Below are 24,824 nucleotides of genomic sequence, written 5' to 3' on the forward strand. Positions count from 1 at the left end.
ATTCAGCTGCATTAAGAAAAATTTGATGGCAAACTAAAAGATTATAAAATATTGCCAGAAGTCAAGTATACATCACTCCCATGCAACAGAAATGTTTCAAAATGTTTCACTATTTAGAATAATACTAAAGTTTTTGAGTTGCTGTATACCAAGAATATAATTTAAAGCAATACTACTTTTTTGCAAGTATTGATGACTTCAGCATAGAGAGCACTAGAAAGAGGAAAACATCAAATCATCTCAGTTCCCAGTAAGAAGAACACAACCTAGGAAAGCAGGTTGTCTTCTGAGTAAATAATAGGTTTATGTTTCAGAACAACAATATTTTCAAAATATTTGTTTTGTTTGATTTGTCTTGTCTCTAGCAATAGTATAAGCTTTCAATTTCTAGGGTATTTATATAATAATGGGATGTCTCATTCAGTTTGACTAGATCCTACAAAATAAAATACGGTCACAATACAAAAGAAAAGCCCTCACAAAGTGTTAATTACAAGTCTTGAATTACACTTAACCACAGGCAACTGAACTCTAGTTTTGTAGTAATCATGAAGTCTGACAACAAATGTACGAAGACACCTCTTACATGACCACCATCATTATAAATACGTAAATATGAGAGAATGCACAAATCAAATAATGCAAGTAACATACCACATCCCTGAAAATATGGTCACACAAAGCTTACCTTTTCTAGCGCTGTTAAAAGAAAAAAAGTGAATTCTTTTCCACAGTATAGACTGACAGTTTACAGTGAGGATTTGTTCCACACTGATGCTTGCATTTCACATCAGCTGGAAATACATATTCTTTAGTGTGAAACAGTTTCATCAGTATCAGCATTATGCTTAGAAAGGTAAAAAATTAAATTAATGACATTTACAAATCAGGGTAAAACATCCTAAGAATGCTTACAAAATAAATGTGATAAACATTAATGTACAGCTCAAATGTAAACTTGTTTGATGCATACCTGCACGCTGGCTGCTACAACTGGAGACCCTGAGGCAGAAGATGGTCTGTGTGGAGTTGACAATTGTTTAGTAGCACCCTGCGTTCCACTTCCTGCTCCCCCAGACAGACTAGTCCTACTAGCTCCACTTGAGTTAAGGTTACTGCCTCTGCTGGCAGGTACATTCATTCCAACTCCACCCAGATTATTTTTACCAACAGTCCCAGAAGGAGAAGAGTTGGGCAATTTTGAAGAAGCCTGAGGGTTTTTTGCAGGCTGAAGGCCTGAGGTGCGATTAGAGGACAGCAAATTCACTGTGGGAGACTGCCTGCTGATATTTACACCACTGGTCTGTTTATGAAGGGGGTTGTTGCTGGAGTGACTACTCTGGGAAACTAGTGCACTTGAACTGGAAGAACTGGGTGTTGTTGCAGGCCTGGGGGATGAGGTGGACTTGGATGAAAATTTAGGTGATGCATTGGGCTTGGGTGTCACAGAGGGCTTAGATGAAGTGGGCTTGGGAGAGGCAGCAGGTTTGGGAGAGGCAGCCATGGAGAAGGGAGGCTTGAAACCCTGGGAAGAAACTTGTGACACCATAGCCTTGGCTAAATAGTTACTAGAGGTAGAGGTGCTGCATGTTGTCCGAGAAACCAGTGGGTGAGACACTTGAGAGCCACTTCCAGAGGAAGGATTAGACAAAGGCAGGCGATACACTACAGACTTATCTTGAGCCTTGATCACTGGTGATGAGCAAGAGAGTTTGGGATTACTACTCAATTTCACCACAGGATTGCTCTGTGATTTACTAATAGTTGCTTGTAAGGGAGATACGTATTTCTGTTGTACAGCTGAATGCTGGTGCACCTTTGTCACTTGTGATGTTGAGGAAGTACCACCTTGAGCCTCAGCAGATGATACCAAGATATCCTTGGTTCTTTGAGAGGAGGTGGAAATAGCTGCTTGAGTCTTAGAGGAAGAAACATGAGTCTGAGAAGAGGAGGAAGCAGCTTGGATCTGACTTGACCTCTGTAGTCCTTGTTGAAGTAGTTTGGCTGGCAAAGGCTCTAAGGAAACCTTGGGATTTTGAATTGAAGATCCAGCAATAAGGCCTGAAGAGATACCAGTGTGAACTAAGTCCTGGGGTTTCTTTGGTACTGGCCCTGTGTGACCAGCAATAAGACTTGATGAATGGGATGTTTGAGTGGGCTCTACTTTCTTTGAAGTTGCCAGAGGCAACTTACTCATAATGCTTGCTAGTTTCTCTTCCCTCAGCCCAGGGCGAGGTCTGGGTGTTGTTGTGTCTATGGTGGACCCAAGAGGTGATCCCTTGGCACCATTATTGATAACTGCCAGAGCATCAGAAACAGAGTCCAGTGAGGGTGGGTGGAAAGAGAGGTCTTCATCCAGTGAGTCATCCAAGCAGATGGTCTCTGGAGCTGCTGTGCAGCTAGAGCTGGCTGGGGTGCACGCAGCTGCACTGGAACTCAGTACAGGAGCACAACTTGAATTGACTGAAGACATACAGGTTTTCTGTTCTTTTTTTGGACTGGAGTCCTGAAAATGAAGGGATAAGAAACATCAGGTTCAACAGTCTTCCCGAAATTGATTTAAGGTAATCTTTAGAGTAATACTTTTATGCAGACTTTTAATACTTTAAAAAAGACTGTAATACTTTTATTTCAGTAAATTCAGACACACCAAAGATTTACTACTGAAATTTTCATATTAAGATACTTATGATATCTAGGTGCTGGAGCCCTGTGTGCTAATTCAATATTGGATTTAAAAAATCTAGTGTTGTTGCTCCACATAAATAAAAGTGTCCATACAGTGAAGAACAACCAATATTGTGAAGAATAGGGTAACTATTCTGATCACTTACTAAAATTGCTACTGAATTAAGACAACACCCGGTCATGTCAAATGAGGACCTCTATACTATGGTATCCTTCCAACCACACTGTTTTCCAGTGATGCTAAGTTTAACATAAACTGAAAACACACAAAGCACACATTCAAAAATGTGAAACATCACTGCAACTAGTACCTCTTCATAGTCAATTTTCAAAAAAACTACATAGCCTAAAGGGGCAAAGTTATACAGAGGTATTTTGTACTACATTCTTTGAAGTAATGCATCACCAAGACAATAAGGACTGCCAGAAAAACTTCCTGGAAGAATTTTTCAGGATCAGAGGCAGAAACAGGTTGTATTAAATGGTCACACTGGACCATTAAGTGGTATTCAGATATTTTAATAGGCTTTTACCTTCACTTTGGGTTTAGGGGCCAGAATCACTTTCTTCTTTGCCCTAAAACAGAAGGGATAAATGTTCATCAGAAGACCAAAACAAAAGGCAAGTAATTTTCATTTTAAGTGTTACCTTGATTATACCCCAATGAACTAGAATGATGGCTACAGGAGTCCAGCTTAAATAATAAAACATCCTTGAAATGAAAAATGGTTTAAAATATAGGGGGAAAGAAAAATAGCACACTATCAATTCATTTTCCTGGTCATGTATCTCTATGTAAATTAGTTGCAAAATCAACTGAATTGATGATATAACCTGACACATAGATCAGGGTATATACAGAGAGCTGGTTTTATTTTTCTGGTTTAGAGGAACATCAAAATATCAGTTAATTTCAGCCTCTTAATATTATCAGTTTGCTTTGTCTACACTGAAGTCTTCTAGAATAGCAATAGAATTTCACTTTTTACATTGACATTTTGCTCCTGAGGAAGATGTTTCCTATTCTCATTTATTTCAAACTGGATAAAAACAGCTGTTTCTTCCCCCCACAAAAGTGGTTTGTTGCTTATCAACTATTAAAACAGTTGTATGTAATTTGTTTGTTGCAAGAAGTAATTTAGCAAACTGTCAGATTTTCTTCTGCAACGTACACAAACTGCAGTTATGCAAGCAAGGACAGCATTAAGGATTATTAGTTATCGGCTTCCACTTAGAGGTTCAGCATTTCACACTTTATTTCTTCAAGGGCAATCAACAGATTTACATCCTGTAGGCAATATTTGATCCTTTCCTAAGCAACTAGAAATACCTGGTTAAAAAAAGACTTTAATGTAGGTGGACCATGACTCAGTTTTCATGTTATGTAGAAAAATATCTTATGTTAATCATATTTATCACAAAAGTTGCAATTGGGGTGTTATTTCAAGTCATAACAATTTATTTGAATTCTGACAATGTGGACAGCTCCAGAGAGGCACACAGTGTTGTCTGAAAATGAAGATGATAAAATTCCACTAAGATACACAGACTTCTGTGATTAGAGGTATTTTTGAGGAAAAGAACAAAGTAGGAAGTACTGCAGTCTGAGTTCAGTTTAATAGGCTGGATGCCAAAATTTAGGCAGTGTGCAATGCTTTGAGTAAAAGGTATTAATTCAAGAATGAATACCCCTGGAGTTATCTAGCTTCTTCACAAGTGAGTTAAAATATAATGCCACAAGAATGTTACAGTTATATGCCTAAATTAAAGCATTAAAGAAGATTATAAGCATCACTGTAAGTATCTTCAAACAAATTCCAAAGTACCTCCCTTTCCTTCCCTCTGTCTAAAACAGGTAGCAGGAAGATGAGAAAAGATGCCCTGCACAACCTAAAGATCTTGTAAAGCAAGTTGTCCCTATTATACTCACGGAGCAGAAGTGAGGTGATTGTGAACACTTCGGCTTTCCTTAAAAAGCATCCTAAAAGAGTGGTGAGAAAAGAAACATGAAATGATTCTACAGACAGACAAACAGCCTCTGACCACCAAATACCCAAATAACCTTTGGTTTTCAGAACTAGCCTTTGATTATCTGTCCCCAAGGGAACTACTGATTACTTTGCAGTGCTGTCATGGTATAGGTCTTGGCATCCATAAACAGAAGATCTAAAGAAATTATAATACTTTGCTGTTGCAGTGTTATTATTTTCCAGGTTATTGTTTGATTTGTTGTGTGGTAGTTTTTTGGGCTTTTTTCCCCTTGCTTTTGGAGTGACACAGACCTGTCTTTGTTATTCAATTGAGCCAGGTGTCCGTTTATCTCTTTGCTACTTAGCTACTTTTCTGCCAAGTTTCAAACCCTTTCCTCCCACATCCAGTTGTTAACCCCTCCTGTCCCAAGCAGTTTTCCTCCCTTGTATCCTTTGCCCTTGTGTTCCGCTCCCAGTTCTCCCGATTAGCTGAACATTGTATCCTGCCTTGAGACCCGCCCCCCTGTATAAGCTGTTGCTTGCCCCCAGCTCATTGTCTGGGACCCTGAGACTCGGGGAGTGTAACATCAAATAAAGTAACCCGGTGCCACCTCAGGCCCGTGCTGCTGCTGCTGTCCTTCTGTTCTGTGCTGCACCTCCGCTGGTAGCTGGGATTCTGTGGGGCCCCAAAAGTGGGACCGTCACCCCCCACTGTCACCATCTAGCCGGGACATGCGACACTGTGCCTTTATGCTCAAAATACCTCAGTAAACGGCCAAGCAAAAATCAACATAAGAGAATACTACTTTCTTCAACTGGACAGAAGAAATACACTTTGAATACTGTCTCCTCAAAGACTAATGAAATAGTTCAAATATAAAATAAAATATTATTGTAAACTCTTCACACTACAGTCCAACACACTGACCCATAGTCTTGAGTTTGTGGTTATTAATCTCTTGTGGTGTTTTTTAAAGCACAGAAGATAAAAGTCAGAACACAGTAACCAAGCTTGTTTCTAGTTTTCTTCAGTACTTTTAGTACTGAATGAACTTTAGTAAAAGTTTTGGAAAGTTTAGTAAAAGAAAAACTTGAGGCTATTGTGTATAATTTCTCTGACTTCAGTTACACTGGACTGACACACACATATTACTACAGAGCCAAGGAACAGCAGGAGCCAGTTTGACACATCTCAATACTTGCTGTGCTTTTATTCAATGTTTTCAGCTCCTTAGTTGCCAAGTGGAAAGTGAAAATGATTGCTGACCTGTACCTATCCAACAGCTTACTATTAAAATGTAGCTATGAATAGACAATGAACACTTGGTCCCCTTCCTTGTTTCCAGATAGGCAAACTAGGAAAGGCAACATTTTCTTACAGCACTGCCATCACATGGATACTGACCACACCATGAACAGCTGTCTAAACAAGAGCTTTTCACCACTCATAATATAACCTACAGAGCTGCAATAATTACAAAAAACCTGAGTATCCAAAAATCTCATGTCATCTAGTAAGAAAACACTGATCCTCTCACTACAGTTCAGTGCCTTACTTCTCAGATTCTATTTCCAGCTTCATTTTCACATTTTCTTCACCACACTAACCTCCAAATCTGTATTGCATTGTTCCATCAGAGACTACTGAACACCTATGAAGAACATCATGGAGCAAACCCGACATTCCTTGTTACATGTTTAACGTGCTACCTCCTGACCAATACAGCTTCTTCAGAATATTTCCCTTCCCACCTCCTTCTTGGTTCTTTATCCATTCCTTAATATTTTCAATTTGGAAATGAAAATTCACAACTAATCACAGGCCCCAGTAATTTGTAGCATCATCCTTCAAGATGAAAGACAAAATTTTAAGTACTATAAAAGGACAGAAATCAGACATGGTACAAGGAAAGGACAGAGCAGTATATGAAGTCCCTTCCACCCTTAATAATCCTTTGATTCTGTCATTTCCAGTTATGATCAATACCTTCCCTCTTCCTTCCCTATATAGCTATAAGAAACATTAAACACAGTTAACTTTGAAAGTGCAAGAAATTTTTCTCCTAAACTAAAACCACAAAGTCCTGACACCATAGACCTATCCTGATCAGTAGGAATTCCTTAAAAAATACATGGTCAATAGATCAGTTTTAGCATTAAATACCTAATTTTTTTTTTGAGTTTATATAGTTCCTTCTCACTTGAGGCCATATATAAAAATGAAAAAAATTATAAGCCTTCAGCATAATCCCTAACATAACATCCCAACAAAATGAACATTCAGAATACAAATTATGTAGTGTTTTAGGAATTACCACTGCCAGACTCCAGGAAATACTTTCTTTTCCTCTTTCCACGCAAACCTGTTTGCCTACAAATTATATATTATAACTTCCTTAACAGAAAACAAAAAAGTGCCACTCAGTAGACACAGGACAATTTGTAAATCATTATGGTACTAAAACGACCCAGTTAGTAAATAAAGTGTTGGTGGTCAACAGGAAGTTATGATCTGTCACCTGTTGGGGTTTGTTTGGTCTGTTGGTGGTTTTGGTTTGTTTTGGGGGGCATTCTGGTTTTTTGTTTAGTTTTTGTCTTTTGTTGTTGAAGCCAATTGTATGGATAGCTTAAAAGCTCATGGAAATTTTCAGCAGACTTATCCAATGGAAAGGAGAGAACTGTTTTATGGCTTTCCAATTCAAAGTTTAAACATGCTTCACTTCTATGTATTCTTGAATCACCTCACTATCTCTTGACTATTTCTCCACTATCATCAGGGATCTTTCTGTCCTATCTTCCATTCTTAAACTAAACTGGGATTCTCTGTCTCATCTAAGTCAATAAAATCTTCATAACAGATAACATTAAAGTCGTTAGTCTACTTACACAAAAAACTAATAAATTGAACCAAAATTAGTCAGCTGTATGCCAGGAAGTATAAAACTTCATTTGTTCTTTTTGTTACTATTTAACCAGCTATTTCTACACTGACCAATCATAGAAATATCTCAGTACAGTTATTTTTACAGCTTGAAACAGATTTGACTAAACTAAAATCAAGGTATTAATGAGCAAGTTAAGCATTTGTATCATTTTGCTTTTACAACCAGATTGAGGTTTGATGAAATTATCTTTTGCAGTGGGTGCTACAGAAAGAAAGAACTGAGGCCAAACCATACTTGGCTCCTCTTTCACCCCAAACCATTAGAAATCTCTGCCAAGCCTGTGTTTCAAAACAGTTGACTATTGCTCCCATTTTATTTCTCCCTCTCTTTTGTGTGGTTGTTTCTTCTTACATCTGTAAGAAGCAAGTCTAGAAACTGGTGTGTTTTTAACTGCTGCAAAACAGAGCATCCCAACTGCAAACAAGAAATAGAGAGCAAGAACCTTAAGTCTGTTGTGAACACTGCTATCAAAATTCTAGCTTATAATTTTAAAGCCTGTGTGAGCAGTCTGATAACGCAGTGTTCCAACATACAGGCAAAACTGATCTCCAGATCATTATCACTTCCTACATCACAAAGAACTTCCCAAGCTGTTACCCTCCCACCTAATGCTTCTCCTCAACTGAAGCTTCATGCTCTGTTAGAAGCAGTAGCAAATTCAGTCTCTAGGAGATGATAAAAGCAAATAGCTGTCCAAGGAAAACAGTGGGTTTTTTTACTCTGTCTTACAATCAACACAGAAAATTCATTTTAGAAAAATATTTGTTCTTCTAAACTATTCCAGCTTCACAAACATACTGCTAAGTTCCTACCAATATCAATAGTACATGGTTGAGTCAATGTAAGACAATAAGTAAGAACTGAAGAAATCATTAACATCAAAATTGAAGTAGATACCTAAAGCAGTTATCTTACCTTGCCTGCATCCAGCCTTTAGGCCAAAGTGGTTTCACTTCCGTTTCCATAAAGGTTTTGAGGTAATCTTCAGCAGACTGACTTCTATTTGGCTCTAGCTCATAACATCCCAGCTTGATCTTGACAAGATTACACAACAGAGACCTCCAAAAAGAAACAAAATAAATATATTGAAAGACACAGTCCTTTCAAAAGCTCTGCAGAAAGAGGCTAAGAAATTGAAGCTGCTGTCTACTGATAGTTGTAGGAAGTGCTCAGTTCCAACTGTGTTTTTTGGAAGTTTATACTGCACAAAGTATTGCTACTACAAACTCATATGCTCTACCATTGAAATCCATTCTACACTGAGTACTTCAGAGAATTCTTTCTGATAGGGATTTTGTCTTTTGATCTTAAAAATCTAAAAGTGCACACAGTTAAGTAACATCATCCTTTTAGAGACTCTTGAACGAAAAAAGCAACAGATTTTAAGTACCTCTCCCCTCCAAGTCAGTCCAAGCTATATTGCTAGTACATATTTTATGAAGCTTTCTTCCCTGCTGTCTTCACATACTAAAAAGACTCGTCGAGAGAAGTCCATCAGCCCCTTTTAGTAATACATACATATATACACACACACACTTGTACTAAAATTATCTTAGATCTTGCATGAGAAATTACTAATTTAGAAAGATGTGCTTGCTTAAAAGTCTAGATTATTTAAATAATAGTCATCTCAGTTTTTCAGAAAAATCTGTTCTAGGAAACCAAACTCTAGTATCTGATCATTTCAGATAAGAATCTGTGCTACACTTGAGAGATAAAGAATTTCTGTTCAAAGGGAACAGCAGGGGTTAAGATTAATACATTTTTCTAGTTGTTGTTGGATTGGGAGGCTTGCCAAATCAATATCACCAATCTTGATGGCCTGTCCTCCTGTGGCAGACATCTCTAATGCTCATTAGTGTTTTGTAATGTATTCTAGAAAGGTGAGAAGCAGCCATAACACTGCTTACACACCTGTTCTTTGCCTAAAAAAGCTCAAAGTCCTGGAGTCAGAAAATTCTCATGTATTTGGATAAAGCAAAAAAAACCAAGCAGTGAAACTTGAAAGGGTTGGACACAGGATTATTTCCCTTTTGAGTTAAAGATGAAGATGTTTCACCGTAACAGAATTCCAGTTTGCCTATTTAACACCAACACTCTTCAAAACTCCTTCAAGGTGTAATTCTGGGGAAAATTATTTATGCAACAGTATCATGTAATAAAATCCTCTTGGAGATCCCTTTATAGAGTCAGTGAAAATTCTTGGTCTTACCTCACTGTGTCATCCCAGTGAAACTTCTTTCTGGGTCCAACAACCCTCTTTCCAGGTTTCTCATCATCATCTTCCTCTGATCCATTTTTCTCTCGTTCATCTTCTGCTTGCAACCTACAGTTGGAACAATTATTTTATTTAGAACTATACGACACAAACAAAATATTTCATTAAAAAGGAGTGTCATTCTAGGTGTTGGGGGCAAAAACAACCCACAGAGGATCTATTTTCAGATTTTTGCTACACTTCCTTGTAGGATAAACAGTTTAATCTCCCCCTCCCCCACTGCTTTCTCATTCTCAGAGAAATGAAAAGGACACACTCTACAGATGCTTTCAATGATGTTCCTATAAGCTTTAAGTAATGCCTCTACTGGGAACTGGCAGGGTACTTACCAAACTATGATTACCTTTCCAAGTCTAAATTTACTTAACTATGATTGAAACAAATACCATGAACAAGGACAAGATATATCAATAACCTCCACACACCATCCTCCTCCATTAATCCACCATTTCAGGAATCAACCAGTAATCCTTCAGATTATTTTTTCTATCAAGACCTATCTCGCTCAGTTAATGGAATTTCTCACTGACATCAGACAATAACACACAAAATTAAGTAATTTGCACAATTAAAGAAAAACACCCTTAAACTGGAGCTGAGTGATTTTCTGAACTAAGGAAGTAAACAACATGGATACAAACTTCCAGCTGGGTTCTAAATAGGCTTGCACAGCCTCCAGAATAACCTACTTGGCATTCTTGGCTTGATTGCGGGCCTGACAGTCCTCCTGATACTTGCATAACTGTTCAGGCATGACATTACTGACAGCCAGCTTCAGCTTCTGCAATGGCTCTCTCAAGCGGTCATCCTGTGAAAAGAGGAGTACCAAAATAATCCTATTAGATGTAAAATAAAGAGCATTTCAGACGGTCTCATGAAAATTTCTGGATCACTCCCAAGGTAACATTCCCAGCACTATTTATGGACTGCGACAGACATACTTCTACATGGCACTTGAATCCTGTTAGGTGCAACAGCATTATATAAATGCATGTAAGTCTTGAGATGAGACACAACAAAAGATAGTCACAAATATATGTGCCATGAACATCCCAAAACATTATGGCATTATCTCTTTAAATAATGCTTTTAAATTAAAATAGGGAAGGGAAAAAAACTTGAGGAAAAAGTGAAATAAACTGACCAATCAATATCTCAGCATTTGCAAATATATAGCCTATTAATCAGGTCTCCAAAAACTGTGGTATAAAAACATCCTAGGTAATGAATAAAATATGAATATGTATTATATTATCCAAGTGGTAGATTGTTACGACATGCAATTCATGTGCCTGAAAGGTAAGGGCTATGTATTTAGAATGGTCTCCAAATATTAAGAATTTCCAACATTAAGGTAATACACTATACACTTCCCTTCATGTTTTTAATTCACTTTCTACATCTTCTGACTTTACATTATTAATTTTAATTGCTTATTGAAAAGAAGTAGAATATTCTTTTATGTTTATCTGCTTATAAATAACAGCATTTGAATCTGTTTGCCTTGTTAGCAAGCACTGAGATCTCTGCATTCATTTTCAGATCCTCTGAAAGATTTAGTCCTGGATTTTATCTAAAGAATCAAGTCAGGGTACTTCAGACCACAGAAAATTTTTCTGTTCCACAGGAAAATAATCTTCAAAAGAAAAGTAACTGAAAATGGCGTACAAAGTATTTGTAAGACCTAGCCACAAAAGGAAATTTGAACAAATAATATAGGCAGGGTCATCTATTATCCACATGGCCTTCCTTTTTTTCTTGACACAAAAGTGAAAACAAAAGTACGTATTTTTAGCCTATCACAACCATTATTACTGTGACTTTCTAATTCTGCTGCTTTGATATGTACCCTAAGACAACAGTAATACTTAGTGATGACAGCAGAAACACTCCTTAATAGCCTGTATCCAGCTTTCACGATGAAAGCGCTTCCTTCTCAACTAAAGACTCTGAAATACTTAAAATATTTGTTCCCAACTAGTGACAATATCATGTATATGGAAAGAAGCTTTTCAACTTATCTAGCAACTGACCCAAAACATTTTTCTTGATTTGAGGCTGTGTGGCTACTGCTCTTCTCTGCTGCAGCAAGGGGAACTGTCTGTCATACAACTGCCTCCTGCTGGAGCTGCTCTCCCCATCCTTACCTGGACATTGAGGTGTAACTTCTTCAGGCGCTTTATGAGCGTGTCCTTATTGCACGGCACGAAAGCCTCCAGGTGTGAGTAGACTCCATTGCGGATGGCAGGATTCACCTCCTGCAGCTGCAGCTCAATGCTGACAAACAGGAGACAGTCAGACACACTCCAAGGTAAAGATGACTTCTGAACAAAAACCTTAGGAAGCTTTGGAAGCATAGCATATTCTAGCTATGCATATTAAAAATAGCGGCTTGAGATATTTTCAGATAAGCTTTTTTGTAAAAGGAAGAAGTCCTAATCAATGGCAAGAAACCATTCACATATGTAGTTGTCCAGCAATGTTGAACATTCAAAAACATTAAAAAAAATCAAATAATTCAAATTTAGTTTACGCCCACCACTGTGAATCAAAATTGAGAGACTTTGTGATAGTCTTCTAGAGATTACTTTTGTTTCATAGATTATGAACACAGAACTTTCTGTATTAAACCCTTAATTGAAGATTACAGAGAAAAAAAATCTGGTGTTTGCCCTCATGAAAGGTGAAGGTCCTTTGAGTAACAAAAGTGGGAGACAGGAGTAAATAAAGGCAATTTTGTTGAATTTTACACATGAAGTAAAGGACCAGGGCACTACAAAACATTTTACACTGGATAAAGACACACAGGCATGACAGGAATTGTACACATACATAAGTCTCTTTAGCTAGTAACTAGCTTAGACTGATCTACCTTCATTGACTTTTAAGGGATTTGTTGGAACAACCTCAATAATACTTCCTTTCCTCTTCTGTACTTTTCCTTTCACCCCCTTTCCAAAAAGGAAAGGTTCTACAGATAAGCACTTACTCCAGAAGAATATTATTCATGTCTTGTGTGAAAAACTTCTTCCTGCCTTCTTCATCAAACATCTTGGCAGCCTAAAAATAAAAAAAAAAAAAAAAAAAAAAAAGCATTCAAGTTCACAGAGTATTTTCAACCAACAATCTTTGTATCTTTACTTTTAAAGCCACATCATATTATTGTTTCCCAGAAAATGTTACTTGGAAAAAAATACAAACCAAGCTATTCTCAGCTGTTTAGAAAAAACTGAGGATTGTTACTGTTATATACAAATATACACACCTTGCTCTAGGGCAGACAATCATTCTGTTTAGGATCTGCCTGGACCACTGATGTTAACACATTCATCTTTTGAATAACCATATATCAAAATTGTAGATGCTTTATCACCATCAACACCACCAACATTCTACTATCTCTGTTTTAAAAAGAGAAGCATTGTTTGACAGGTCAAGAAGGCAAGAGCATTAACACATTTCTACTCCATCTTTTTCTACCTGTTATGTGCCTCATCCAGTTGAATCTTTCCAGCTTAGAGCTCTCTCAAACCTTCACTGCAATTTCTACAACAGGATTATATATGCTAGAGGAATACCTCATCCCTCTTTTCTGCTGCTGTCCAGCATTCTTGCCATCCTTAGACTGTATCTTCAGTATTTTGTCTGGTATTTTTGTCCTTTTTATCAGAAGTTTTTACTGATCTCCCAGCAATTCCCATGCAGAATCCCTTTATCTTTGTTCTTATCACCTAGATACATTTTTTTTCCACAAGGAATGACAGCTTATAGGACAAAGCCAATTCCCTGTACCATTTTACAAAAATCAGTAAGAACCTTTCTCTAGAGTACATCTACTCTGCAGAAATTCAGAAGCTGAGAAAAAAGAGCCCTTAAAAACATCCATAGAGTAGTGACTTGTAACAATGTAGCTAAAAACTACAAGTAAGTCCAAGTGTTAACATGATTAAATTAATTTATCACTAATACTTACTGTTCTTGCTCTTTTTAACTGACCATTTAAATTTGAAAGAAAAATGTTTTCTAAAAATTGTGAACTCTACCTCTCTTCCTGTCTGAACTGCACAGGAAAAGAGTGTGACACTCAAAGGTGTAAGGTAGCCCCTTGTCTGAATGCTTTATCACTTCAGTCATGAACACTGATACTGGAGCTTAAGTTCCTGCAAGGACTGCATTTCACTCATTGCTTTCTACCATAAATACAGCTGCTGAGGGGATGGTACTATCTGTTTAAGAACACTGAAGCATTTGTCCTGCTAAAAAAATTAGAAAGGTTACGGATGCCTTCAAGTGATAGGGTACCAAAAAGACAATTCAGAAAGTCTTAAATCCAGGATCTTTATACTTAATTAACACAAGGATTAGAGTCATAATCTGGTTTATATAACACAGAAGGAAAAAGCTTTGACATTTTAGTCCCAGGTAGACCTTGAAAGGCAATTCCAGCATTATACTATTAGGCTGGACAACACTGCTGGCTTTTGAAGACAGCAACACCGGCAGATTCAAAAACTTCATCACTATTACTAACTACGGTTGGGTTTTATTTCCAGAGTGCTTATCTTGACAGTGACCTTAAAAATAGAGGAAAAACCTCTTATTTACTTTTCTGCCTGTATACAATATTGCCTTTTGTCAGGGTAGTACAGAATAACCCACTCAGGGAACTATAACACATGAATCTACCAAAGGAAGTCAGGAAGTTTTTATTGCCTTTAGACAGTGGCTTTCCAATCTTATTATTTTTTAAATTTTGATATATTGTACCGCATCCTTGGAGTGTAGGCTTCTTCCCACAGCTTTGTAAACTTTTCTTTGTGCTACAGAGATCTAAAGCTGCAAGAGTCTGGTAAATATTTGACAAGACTTTCATTTTTAGTGCTTTTTAGATGTCCGATTGCAATTTACAGGAGGCATGGAAGTTGCAATCTTTAAGTCAACATACAGTCTGGCTGCTCCCAAGTTTAAGTTTAAACTTCCTCTGCTTAGCCAGGAATCTTTCAGAAGACACTGTCAAAAATGGAAGAGTTCCCAGCTGGTCTAGAGGAAGGTGTCCCTGCTCACAGCAGGGGGATTGGAGTGGATGATCTTAAAGCGCCCTTCCAACCCAAACCATTTTATGGTTCTATCAGGAGTTATGTTTTCTAAGAGCCACTGAATTAAAGATGCCTCCCAACTGGTTTGAGATTGTAATACAGAGAAGCAGCATGAATTAACTTGGGGTAGGTCACTAACACTTCCTGAATTTTGGCCTAATCCATTTCTGCACTTTTGCTAGAAGCTTTTTGTTGATTCATAGCAAAATTAACCTGCATACTGAGAGGTAGACAAAAGCTCCTTCACTTCAGTAAATATTAATTCCTTGGCTGTATTTAGCTTGGTATGTTTAAAAATAAATAAGAAAACTAGAAGACATTTCTATAGAGGTAAGAGCAAAGCAAACTCGGGAATTGTTAAATTATTTTTTGTCCAAAAAAGGAAGTATGTTTTGAAAAAGCAGTTAACTATGAGTAAAGAAAAGCTGCACTTTATTCTAAGTAAGGAAAAGCTGCACTTTATTCTAAGTAAGGAAAAGCTTTAATATAATAATCTGAACAAGCAACAAATTTATTCTCAACTTAGGATAACATCCATAACTGAAACAAGGAGTGCGTAATACCTTAATATTTCTGATCCCTTTCAATAACTTACTGGAATACTTTAACTTGTTAATTTAACATCTTTCATCCCATTTTTGAGAACTTCAGATTTCATTCTAACCTCCCAGAAGAAAAAGTTCAGTTTTGTGGTTGGTTGGTTTGTTTTTTGTAGTTGGGTGGTGGTTTCTGGTTTTGGTGGCTTTTTTTACTTGGGTTGGGTTTTTTTTGTTTTTTTTTGTTTTTTTTTGTTTTCAGGTTGTTTTTTGTTTTTTTTTTTTTAACTGGCAAGTTAAAGCCAAAAAACCTGGATCCAAAATACATGGATTTGTAAGCTGCAGTCATATTTCAGGTAACCTCCTCCAATGTAAGAAAACATCCATTCATTCCATTTTATCAAATAATAATTCAAGTTAAAATAACACTGGTATTTCCATTATGGAGAAAACCCCATAAATAAATGAAAATTACAAGTTATTGTACATAAATATTTAGAAAACCCAGTTTCCAATGTGAAACAAACACTGCTAAAACAATTGACCTGCATCATCTCTGCCTGTTTTCATCTGAGTATAAACACAGCCTTCAAGATTGCCATTAACATCAGTTCTTCATTTCTAAAGTTTCAGCCAGCAATTCAAGGATGACACTCAAGGTCCTAATTGTTCTTCCTTGTTCTCTCAGATTCTTGAATGCAATCCACTACCAGCGAATTCATACTTACTGTTCGAAGGTCTCCAATGCGCTTTTCAAGTAGCACAGGCAGACCTTCAGGGAGGGCAGGCACCTGCTTGGGTGTCATGACCTGAGAGGTGTAGGTTGCCTGAGTGACATTTCCATTCTCTCCTGACAGCTCAGAGACCGGGCTGCCATCAGAAGTGCCATCAAGCAACTTGTCAAAGTCAATGTCCCCCAACATCTCCAGGGCACTTTCAGTTTCTTGCAGGAGCTCAGGTTCATTTGTGCTACCAAAAATGGAGAGGACAGGATCATTGATCCTAAGATTCAAGTCAGAGATTTCATTTCCTGCACTGAGAGAGGAGGAAGGAATTTTACTAGGGGTAGAGGTTGCAACAGTCGCTGGAGGTTTTGGACTAGGTTCCTTCTTCCTCATGGCTTCCTTCTCCTTTTGAAATTTACGGATCATGGCAGCCAGAGAGAGAGAGTCTTTATACAATTTCTTTTTCTTCTTCTCAGACTTGTGTGAATTTAAGGCCATTACTCTGTAGAGGAAAGAAATCTTTCATTAGCATGTGACTTCTGAGGCCTTAGTAGCCTTTAACAAGACAACTCAAAGTTTAGTACAATTAAAATTTATGGGGGGAAGTAGTACTTCAGAACATTTTATCAATTACGATAAACCTTAGGTCATGTGATTACATGTTCTCTAACTGATCTGTTACATTTTATATACATTAAGGCAAAGGTTACTTCATTTTGACTTCTCAATTTAATTAAGGAGAAGTTGGCACAAGTGTTAAAACTCACAGCAGATTTACAGTACTAAAATACTTAAATTTGCCTCTCAATACTGCTGAATGGTGGCAGGTTGCCTGTACAAAATGTATGTTAAAAAAAATTCCTTTCGTTGCTAACAATTTTTAAATGCAGGCTCAAAATCTATATTTTTTTAAACTGAGAACATTCCACCAATTTTTCACCTTGATGAAAAATTAAGTCAATAAATTTTCAATATTCAATGAGAATATTCACAGTAAGACAGCCTCCATCCACTCAGCAATAGCTTTCTAGCAGTCACCTAATCTAGCCCCACCACCTTAATCTTTCTATGCTGGCCTCAGAACTGAGGAAAGCACAAAGTCAGTAAGAAATACATAGAAGAATAATTAAACTGTATTTACAGCTTTACAGACGAGAAACAAAGAAATAAGAAAACCATTATTTTTCAATAGAAGATGCAGTTCCTAGAGCTAGCTTAGATGCTGGGTAGGACAATGATACTTTATGCTATTCATAATACTCAAAATTTATTTTCTCTGATTTGTCTTTCCTTATTCCTGGTGCAAAGTTTCAGGGGACAAAAATTTAGCCTGTAGGACTGAGTAATATAAAAACCCCATACAAATTCTGAAACAAAATCTATAAGCTATTAATTACAGTTTAAAAGTACAATATTCAAAAGAGCTGTAAGGATCTTGCTATGGCACACAGTCTCAAAGCCAAACCTCAAATATAATTGAAGGGTTCTAATGAAGAAAAAGAAACCCACCCCAACTGCTTAGGAACTTTCATTTTCCGAGGCTTCTTCTCCTTCTCTGTCCCTTCATCTTTTCGCTTGCGTTTCTTCATTCCACGATCTTCACTTTCTTTCAACTTTGCTATCTAGAAAAGAGATCAAATAAAGGACAATGGTTCTCCCACCCTAAAGGACTTCTACAGCAAGAAACATTAAGTTTTCTTTACACTTTCCAATTCAGAGCCAGGAAAAACACCTTAATGTGTGTAAAGGCAAATGGTACCACAGATTCCCAGCAGCAGTTTCAGTTACTGACAAGTGTTAATCATGAATCATTTTTAAACAGTTATGAAATTTAGAGTTTTCAGTAATATAAATACTCTAAGGTACATGGAGAGAGCTGTCCAGCCAGTATGGCCAATGGCTACCTTGGAAGATGGAATTCCTGCACCTTCTTCTGCTACCAAAGTTCCATTGCTGACCATGAAGCTGACCACTATGAAATATCTTGGCTGGTCAATACAGACCATCTGTCTCCCCTCCCTTGCCCATCCTTAGATTATCTGAGGGTGCAGGGCAGGGAAACAGAAAGCCTTCAGACTGTGCATCAGCCAGCAACAGGCAAACTTCTGGTGTAGTCATCAACACTTTTAGTCACAAATCAAAACCATATCATCGTACAGGCTGCTAGAAAGAACACTATCTGCATCACGGTGAGAGTCAGTACAAGAACCTTAAAATTAAGCGTTGTAGAGCAGAAAAGACCACCAGGAAGCACTAAGTTCTCAGAAATAGCATGCAACTGGTAAAAGTCAGATTGCAATTATGCTTGCATTGCCTGTAACTTGTCAAAGCTGATAGAACAGCAGCATGCTTTTTGGAAAGATTGTGTATATAATTTTAATATAGCTATTCTTATTAACGGAATTTATTTTAACAGGTATTTTGGTTTAAAATATGGTTTATTGGTAAATGTTTAAATTTGGTTTACAATTCTCAATATTAGGAACAATTTCATATCATGCAAACTTTGTGCAAAAATTAAGAAGAGTAGTGATGAATTTAAAGTCTCATCTTGTATAATAAAATGCTTACAAAATTACAGAATAATCTGTCAGTTCAAGATGGGTGGACACAACTTGTCAGGCTGCCTAAACAGATACTTAGTCTTACAAGACTGAATAGCCTGTGGACATCCTGAGTTAGTTACTGAATGCTAATACATGAGCCACAAAACAAAATGCAATAAAAAGCAGTACCACGCATCATTCTGCTTTTGGACTCTTCATCTGAGCCATTCTAAGTGTATCAAATATTTCCAATGTCCACCTAGCTTTTATTTCTGTAAAAAAGCCTTAATTAAAATCACTCACTTTAGGTGGCCTATGCTTTTTGTCTTCTGCAAAGTCTTCATCCTCTGATTCAGATGCCTGGCGAAACTGCAGTGTACCAGTATTGATATAAAACCCTCCATATTTGGTTGTCAGGGATGCAGGAACCAATTCATCATACTGGGCAGGAAAAGGAAGATGAATTTATCAGCATTTCTTAATAAACTAAACATGTATTTCATTCACCAGTCCCTATACATAAAAATATATATACCAATTCACAGCACAGCTTGCTAGAATAGAAACAGGAGAGCAATTTTATAGAAAATTAACTGGCTGAAGCAGAGAACATTAATAACATAGAGTATCCTTTCAACACAATGCTCTTTTCTTAACAAAAGGGCAGCATTACAGCATTAAAACTGCTGCTTTCTCAAGGCGACTCACCACAGTGCCCTGCTCAAAACCCTAATTCTTTTTAAAAGTTCTCTGAAATCTTATTTTGTTAAAAATGCTATCCCAGACATAACAAACTTTACCACAGTAACTGTTACCTTATTTCCAATTTTAGATGTTTAATACAACATCACCTCTTAAACAAATATCACAATTCCAGGACTTTTTTAATTTGAAGGCAAACATTCTCACTTTGTTCAGACAATTTTAAAACCACAACATGTTTCAAACTATCAATAGTTTATTTTGAAAAGTATTTAGTATTTATGAAGAAATTTCCAAGTTGTAATCATAAAGCTGAATCTAAAAAATACTAAAATCCAAAGACATAGAAAAAGCGGTCAATAATCAGTATAGTGGATGACAATATTAATTCTATTATTACATGCAACCAGCAACCTCTATGCCATGTAAAATATACTGAAGATAAAATGGTTTAAGAACTGAAGCCTAGGCTACCAAAGACTTTTAGACAGAAAGGAGAGTTATCCAGGAAAGTATAACAGTAAATATGTACTTGAACAACGAAGCTGGAAAAAGAGCCTGAACTGGAGTCCTACCCAGGGATTTAATCTGATTAAGTAGTTAGAAACTTCCCTGACTCATCACCTTTTATCTTCCTGGAACACAGAACTTAACAAGCAGTACAGAAAGACAAAATAGGAAAAGTGGTGACAGCACTTAACTACCCTAAGATGATCTGAAAAGCTAGCACAAGAAAGTGAGAGAATCTATTAATGGAACAAAATGAAAGTGAAGTGGCTTAATAGTGGACTTGTCATTCATCTTAAAAGACCAGGAGGACATGCAGAGAAAACTGGAGAGTGGAGGTTGTGTAGGAATTTCAGAGAAAATTCATGCTTTTTCCACAGCTCTCAGAATCAGCTTCATTAAGTGCAAGGCAAATAAAAGCAGAGAAAAGCAATTATTATCCACAGTGCTTAACAGACGCAGCAGACATTTCCCATTTGAGCTGAGAGGGTGTGAACTGAACTAGCAAGGGTGGGGCAGAAAAAGATCAAAACTGAAGAACACAGTGGTTGCCAAGTTAGAAGGAAAAAGCACACAGTCAAAGCTGGTACCATTATCATAGGAAGCAAAAGCCAACACAGTAAAGACCGAGATGCAGACCAGTACAGAAAAGCCTGGGTAACACACAAGTAAGGATTAAAGAGAGTTCACAAATGAGGAATCATGAATCACAGCAAATTATCTGGATGATCAACATGCTGTGTGGCACAGATCCACTGGAACAAGGCAAAAAGAAAGGCAGAATTCATTTAATATACAGAGTGAATGTATTCCATAATAGTCAACAGGCAAGTAAGATCAAGATGTGGATGTATAACTAAGCAGCTGAGGTTTCAACAGCTTCTGTTGAGGACTATGAATTTAATCAGACCTTCAAAGGCCCTTCTGATATCAGGTCCTCTTCACCCTCGAGTAAGACTATTTTTCTTTAACCAAAATCTGTTTTTACCCTGAACCTACTGAACAAGGTATGACTTTTAACTCAATTTTGTATTTTAGACATAGGGGCCTGCAGACCAAGTGTAGCTAGTGTGCACCCCCCTCTGAGCTAAGCTTACTATTTTCTAGTGCCCTAACTAAACAGAAAATGAGTATGTTTGCATAAGGTATTAGTAACAGAGATTAGGCTTCATTTTCAAGTGCTTCCAGAACTCGCAGTTAAAGGGAACATGGCTCTTGAAAATTCTAAATCTTACCGTTTTCAAGACCTTTGCTTTAAACTAGTTTTTCTGTGTATGAAATCACACAATTTATCTTATGAACAAAAATAAGTTTAAAGCCCTTTAAAGTGTTCTGCTCTTCCTTACACATTTCAAGGGTGAGAATCAAAAAATCTCAGACCTACAGAGACAGGACTTGACTGACTCCTGTGAACACAGGTTTGTCCTACAACTGATTATGGAATCATCCTGCAGATAAAATTAAGACTGATAACTGTCTGACCACCTAAAAAGCAGGTTCATATGTAAGTTACTTTAAACTACTGTCCTTGAGCTACATTCCTATGCTTTTAGTGCTATTAATCTAGTTAAATGTTTTGGTATGAAAAATTATTTAGTTTTTTAAAAAATAAGTTAACTGGTTTCAACTTCATCACTATACCAAGAACAGTGAATTTTTATGGATTATACCAATTTAGTTCTGAAATCCAGACTCACAGCAGTATCTTATATTAATATTGTCTACTCTTGAGTCCAGATATTTTGACCACAATCCTCAGATATTCTACTGTGATCCTTCTCCTCATTCACCTCCCTTCCAGACAATAACTTCCAAAAGTACACATGTAAAAAAGTTTTTAAACACTTCTGTACTAAGTCTTGGAAATGAGATTCAGTGCAAACATGTCCAAATGGTTTAACAAATGTAGCTTGTTATTATTTGTTGTACAACAGATAATACTTAGCTAAAAGATAAGCAGGGATAATTTCTGGACCTTGCTTAGTTTATTTTTGAGGTAGGTCTAACTAGCTTGGGGTGGAAGGAACTGTTTCTGTTTTGATACTGATCATCAGTAGCCTACTGAATAAAGGCCAAGCTACGGATGTCCAATACAGCTCCCCAGTGAAATGGACTGAACATCTACACACTTCAGATACTTCAAAAATACAGAGTTGATTGATCTCTATGCTTCTTCAAGATGCAAAGAACTGAAATGCACTCTTTGGCTTTAGCATCCTTTAAGGCTGAGTTTTCAAAAAACTACATAACTATCTTTCTAAAAACTACAGTATAATAGAACCTACAAGGAAATCTTGAACAAGGGTAAGGGGAAGCAATGCATTGCTTTGCTAATCCAAGGAGACATCAAAAAGCAAGCACAAAGAGCTTTCCTGTGATAAAGAAGGTTTCTCTTCCAAAATGCACAGGTAAGTTAGCAGGTTAGTTTGTTTTTCTTTTAACTCTGGGGAAAAGGACAGCTGGCAGAGCACAAAAAAAAACATAAGAGATTATGGAAGATATAATATCTAGCCCAGGGTAGTCTCATAGGAGTATCCTAATTTAGTAGTCAAGATATCATAATCCATCAGCCTACCTGAGCACCTTGAGAGAAGTACCAATACACATCTACTCTGTTTTGTTCCCATCTCAATCAACACCTTTATACCTTTCCACCAGCCATCAGAGCTATGCTATTAGCTTAAGTGACCTTCACTTCACAGAGATTACATTCTTCTCACCTTGAAAACTTTTCAGCCAAAGTTAAAAAATGTATGACCAGCCATGTGACCACTTTGATCTGTGCAACTCAATTCCTTCAGAGCCTGAGCTCTGACCTGACCCACAATGAAAATCTAGTTCAGTGTTAAATAATTATGTAACATATTGCTTAATCTCTCCAGGTTTAATGTTACAGAACTACCAGAAAGTTCTACAGAAAAGAAGCCATACTTTCCTTTTCCCCTCATTTAACACAAAGAGCAGATTTTCCATATATGACACTTAAGACAAATGCTCTTATCAAAGATCTGTTATTCTGGCACGTTATAAACCTCCCTTTGTATAACATTAGTAATCATATTGTTTGTGTATTTTTTGGGAAACACTTAGGTTCATTGTACTGCTTAAACAAATTCATCTACGTACATAGCTGATCCTAGGCTATGTTCTACCCCTCTAGCAGCTCAGATTACTTTGAAAAGTGATTTTGTGCTCTTCAAAAAATTAAGTCTAGCAAAATACAGGATGCTGCTACAACCATTATAATTTCCTTCTCCTACAAATTTAAAGAGTGGTACTACACAGGCCAGATACAAGTCTCAGGTGTTTTCAGGAACCTATGCAGGTGTTGAATTTTCAATTCATTCAGTTTATTCTTATTCCTCTCTAAAGAAGGGTATGCCTTTTTGCAGAAGGAGCACAAAAACATTATCACTGCTTCAACAAACACCAGATGTGTTCTGCAAATTCAACTACCTTTGTTCCTCTAGCCATTTTGGTTCTTGTACCTGCTTAGTTCTTGCATCTGTATCTATTGGTTTGATACTCCCCTTTACACCTAGATGTATTTTGGAGTGAGGAGGATAAAAAGCAAAGAATCTCCATGTTGAAGCTTGTCCTTGTACTCACTGGAAGGCACAGGATATGTCAGGGGCTAGCTGGCAGGGGTCCCCTGAAGACCCGCGGGAAGCGCGCACAGCGCGTTATTAAAGGTGACACCGCACACTGGGCTAAGGGAGCACCATTCCCCAAACACACAACTTCCAAGCCTGGGCAAAGTGACAATGAACAAGGAAGACAGTACTAATACAAACACACCAATCCAGAGCCAGTAAGACACTTGGAAAGTGAACCTCTTAAAAACAGAAGCTTTAATGCACCCTCCTCCACAGCGCGGATGGTCTGTGACTGAGATCTACAAAGGCAGCCTTTTCCAGATGAAAAATGCCACAGTGTCCAACTTCTCTCAATACACCATGAAAGTATTTTTAATAATGGAACCTATGGAGTGTTTTTCTGTAGATGCCTCTACATTTGCAGGTTGATATCTTGGTTGTTTTGTTAGAATTTTTTAAGAGACAGTAATCTTTTTAAAACAACAATCCTTTCCATTGTTAGCATAAAACAAGTTCCTTAGAGTAGGAAGAATGAGAGAACAGTACCAAGCTGGCCTGAAACTACATCTGGCCCAGAACCTCACAAAAATGGTAAAAATTTCCATTAACACACTGAGCTGCTATTCCCTGAATAGATACTGTTCTTGCTGGGAAAAAGTTTTGTCCAAGATAACTTACTGATAACACATCAGCTTCAAGTTTTAGGGGCAAGCCAGGGTAGGAGAGAAGAGGATATTAAATCTATCATACCTTTTTAAGTTTGGAGAATACAAGATGAGGACAAATTTATCGTAGAAACACGTGAAAACTGCGTTTCATGATATGGAATTTTTCCAGAGACCAAGCCCTTAAATTATGGCAAGTATTCTAGGGAACCCAGATAGAAACAAAGCAATGCTTTTAACTGTGTCCAGAATTACTAAAACCAACACAAAACCTTTGAAAGGTTTTCTTTAAAGATGATCTGAGCTCTTGAGGCAAGATGTAGCTAAAGAAAAAGTAAGATCTTCCTTTTAGCTGAAGTACTGTTTTGGAGACTGAAAATCCAGGTATGAGAAACCATTGATACACTGGTTTTCTCTAGCAGCCAGCACAGGACTTTTTACAGCAGTGTTTAGAGGGCTACTATGGAACTATGAATATAACAGACTAGGTCAAATATTTACACAGGGGCCTGGGTGTCTGAAGAACTGAACTGCCTGCTTCCCACTGCTCTTGGCATTCACATTTAGCTT

The 24,824-nt window shown here is 37.3% G+C and overlaps 1 protein-coding gene across 1 annotated transcript in view; it reads right to left on the reverse strand.

The window, feature by feature from the left end:
- UBN2 (ubinuclein 2) overlaps positions 1 to 24,824 on the reverse strand; it is a 52,406-nt gene that overhangs the window by 14,194 nt on the left and 13,388 nt on the right. Inside the window, exons 4-14 of the mRNA XM_063154692.1 lie at positions 19,088 to 19,225; positions 17,748 to 17,860; positions 16,242 to 16,740; positions 12,871 to 12,941; positions 12,029 to 12,158; positions 10,571 to 10,689; positions 9,816 to 9,929; positions 8,519 to 8,662; positions 4,619 to 4,669; positions 3,222 to 3,264; positions 974 to 2,506 (exon numbers count right to left, since the gene is read on the reverse strand). Of these exons, the coding sequence (XP_063010762.1) occupies positions 974 to 2,506; positions 3,222 to 3,264; positions 4,619 to 4,669; positions 8,519 to 8,662; positions 9,816 to 9,929; positions 10,571 to 10,689; positions 12,029 to 12,158; positions 12,871 to 12,941; positions 16,242 to 16,740; positions 17,748 to 17,860; positions 19,088 to 19,225 (2,955 nt within the window). The remainder of the gene's footprint in view (positions 1 to 973; positions 2,507 to 3,221; positions 3,265 to 4,618; positions 4,670 to 8,518; positions 8,663 to 9,815; positions 9,930 to 10,570; positions 10,690 to 12,028; positions 12,159 to 12,870; positions 12,942 to 16,241; positions 16,741 to 17,747; positions 17,861 to 19,087; positions 19,226 to 24,824) is intronic.

The sequence above is a fragment of the Melospiza melodia genome, chromosome 4, assembly GCF_035770615.1.
Source record: "Melospiza melodia melodia isolate bMelMel2 chromosome 4, bMelMel2.pri, whole genome shotgun sequence".
Lineage (NCBI taxonomy): Eukaryota > Metazoa > Chordata > Aves > Passeriformes > Passerellidae > Melospiza > Melospiza melodia.